This window comes from Hyposmocoma kahamanoa, unplaced genomic scaffold, assembly GCF_003589595.1.
Source record: "Hyposmocoma kahamanoa isolate Upper Pololo Valley unplaced genomic scaffold, ASM358959v1 138, whole genome shotgun sequence".
Lineage (NCBI taxonomy): Eukaryota > Metazoa > Arthropoda > Insecta > Lepidoptera > Cosmopterigidae > Hyposmocoma > Hyposmocoma kahamanoa.
In genome coordinates, this window is record NW_020653492.1 from 2,434,524 (window position 1) to 2,437,826 (window position 3,303).

Consider the following 3,303-nt stretch of genomic DNA (forward strand, 5'->3'; position numbering starts at 1 on the left):
GCCAGAGACGTGCAGCGGCTGCGCTCAGCGCTCGGGGAGTCACTCAGGACAGTTTCTCAGGTAAGCAAACTTCTTTGGCCACAGGAATGTCCTCTGCCCCGCTACTCAGCTTTTCAGCGCAGGTCAGAAACGGAGAACTCTCCGTTTTATCCTGTACCGCAATTAAGGTCATCAACTACCAAATAACATCACATTTTTTAGAAGCAGTAGAGCTTCTTGTGGAAGCGTTCGTCCAGGGAAGTATTGCCACTTTACCTATTTCTGCCTCCAAGCGGTAATGTCACCACTACTGTGTTCTTGCTTTGAAGGTGCTGGTGGAATTACAGGTAGATGGGACTTGTCGACTTTTGTCTCAGGGTGACGGACGCAGTGGCAGTGCCCATCAGATCTTTGCGATTTATAGCTCCGAGTGGCACTGCAACTGCTATGGGAAGGCGTGTTGCTTCCCACTAGCTGCACGACTTGGTCCTTCTGTCACTTGATAATATAAAAAAAACATTAAAAAGAATAACCAAACGAGATAAAACATTATTTATTTGGTATAAAAATAGATTGGGATCGTTTGATCAATAGTATACAAATTATATATTATTATTGCATTAATTTCATAAATCAACGTATATAATGCTGTATTGCTATTGAGTAAAAGTAATAATCAAAATGACATTATTATTTATGTAATACAAATATTCGAGCGCGTGGTTAGGTCATTGAACTTTTGTGGTCAGTTGATATCCTTCGCTAATTGCGTCCGCGTCTCTGGAAGTGTCAAATTAAAATTACAAGTATGTAATAAATGATAAAATTGTAATTTTTTAATAAAATCACATTTCATTATAAGCAATACGACAGTTAGGGAACCATAAATAAAACATATTTGAAAATAAAAGTAAATAAACTTTTTTGGCGATGGAACTTTTTAACAAGCTGTATTGACGGTTTTTGATCATCATGATAATTATGTTTACGGATGTAACGCAATTTAGTTAAGATTCTGTAAAATAGTATCTAGATTTTCATCTAGAATTCAAAACTTGTGTACTGGGCATATATACGCCAATTCAGAACGTTTTTGATTTATAAATCGAAAAAAACGCAGAACCAAAGTTAAACCACCTTACCTATTTCTGCCGAGTAGGGGTTCTCAATTCGTATGTGTTTTTTTATTTTTTGTGTGTATGTTACGCGATAACTCCGGTTAAATTTGTGAATCGATTTTGATGATTCTTTTTTTGTTGGAAAGGGGGGAACCTCAGTAGTACTTCCATTTAATTTTGAAGAAAATATTCCCACTCTAAGGGTGTTCTCGCATGACGGCTTATTTTTATTATTTTTATTATCTTCTGTGTTAAGTCGTGACCTTACCTATTTCTGCCGCCAAGCAGTAATCTCAGCATTACTGTGTTCCGGCTTTGGAGGGTAAGGGTGCTGGTAAAATTAGGCTCATTGGACTTGTCAACTTGTCTCAGAGTGACGGGCGCAGTGTGAGTGCCCCTCAGATCTTTGCGATTTAAAGCTCTGAATGGCACTGCATGTGTCATGGACAGGCGTGTAGCTTTCCATCAGGCGCACGACTTGTTCGTCCCATCATTTGGTATTATAAAAAAAAAGTTTTCGACATCTCTTATATTTACGGAATAATCGCCTGGGCACACTTAATGATTATATCCTGTTTAGACATCCCTTAAGGGATATCAGGGCATGCTTCAGCAAACTGGAAATTCACGTCACCAATTGATTTTGTAAACTTCTCCATCATCATGGTTTCCACGCAGTTAATTTTCCTTTAAGTTGGTAATAAATGGTTATAGCCTCATTATTCACTGCAGCCGAAAAACATACGTGTTTAGACTACCAAAAGAAACATTGAAGGGAGAGGTGTCGAAATGAACGCAATCTTTTTGCTTGTGTAAATATATCGCCGCTTTTCAATAATAATGACCCAAACCAGAATAGTATTTTTTTTATTTCACATCTGAATTTAGAACGTGCTAACACACAAGAGGTATTGCCACCTTAAATATTTCTGCCGCCATGCAGTAATGTCAGCATTACTGTGTTCCGGGTGCTGGTGAAATTATAGGCACATGGGACTTGTTGACTTATGTGTCAGGGTGATGGGCGCTGTGGCATCGCCGCTCAGATCTTTGCGATTTAAAGCCCCGAGTGGAACTGCATATGTTATGGTCAAGCTTGTAGCTTACCATCAGGCGCACAACTTGTTTGTCTCGTCTGCTTTTTTTTCTTGGGGTTCCTATCACAGTCAAGAACAACGAGCCAAATGTACAATGTCCTGAGAATAAGCAGCATCTTGCACATAGTTCTTTGTTCTACGGATGAGTCGATCTAATTACAAAACAAACGGAATCACATTTCATCGGTAATTAAGTCATAGTAGTAAGGATTTGGCACATTGACTTACAAATAAATGGGCGACGGGTCTAATACAAAAACCACGAAAAAAATGTCCCAACTCAACCTATTTAAACGTAGTGACATGTAAAGGAATATGAAAAAGCTAAAACGTTGAATTTAAATTGTAATGTCATCGCAGTACTGTCTAATTTTGCTTGCTTCGCTGTCAGTCGAGCAAACGAAGACTAAAGCGTGAATGACGCTCTGTATACGATTTTAACGCCCTATAAGTTCGGACACTTTTTAGCGCGGACCCGACGTCCATATTTATAATTGTAAGTCAATGATTTGGCAGAATAGTTTTCAAACTAATTAAATGACATTTCGTCTCTATTTCTGGTTATACATTCGATGTTAATATTTGTACGTTTTGTAATCGTTATATTTTAATTAATTTTGTAACTTTTTCGTATTTTATTAATGATGTTCAGTCAACTGTATTTTTTTCATTGCATTAGTTGTATACAATTGTAAACGGATTGTAGTTGAGAAGCTTTTACATATATTTAATTGGTATTTCTGTACAGGATCCGACCTTGGACTCGTACATGCTGGAACACGAAGCCCGCAAGCTGGATAGTACATTGGCACACAGTCTTCCACCACTCAATGACAGCTACGACTCTTCCAAATAAATCCAATAAGTACCTAAATTCTTTATTAAGTGTGCGGTCAGAGTGCTGGCTCCCTAAGGGTCATTATATATGGTACCACTGCAGTTATAAGAGCAGTTTGTAGGAATGTGTGAAATATGCCACACACGTTTCTAACGCGCAAGGGTCTAAAGGCACTCTTGCGTAATGTGTAATGATATATATTTATTTTATTGATATAACTTTATGATTAATATTTATTTGAATCAATACTGAGTTAACAAAAACAATCATA

The 3,303-nt window shown here is 37.7% G+C and overlaps 1 protein-coding gene across 1 annotated transcript in view; it reads left to right on the top strand.

Moving 5' to 3' along the window:
- LOC113240402 (rootletin) overlaps positions 1-3,303 on the top strand; it is a 54,785-nt gene extending 51,482 nt beyond the window's left edge. The window contains exons 33-34 of the mRNA XM_026477691.1: positions 6-60; positions 2,943-3,303. Coding sequence (XP_026333476.1) covers positions 6-60; positions 2,943-3,050 — 163 coding nt within the window. The 3' untranslated portion in view covers positions 3,051-3,303. The remainder of the gene's footprint in view (positions 1-5; positions 61-2,942) is intronic.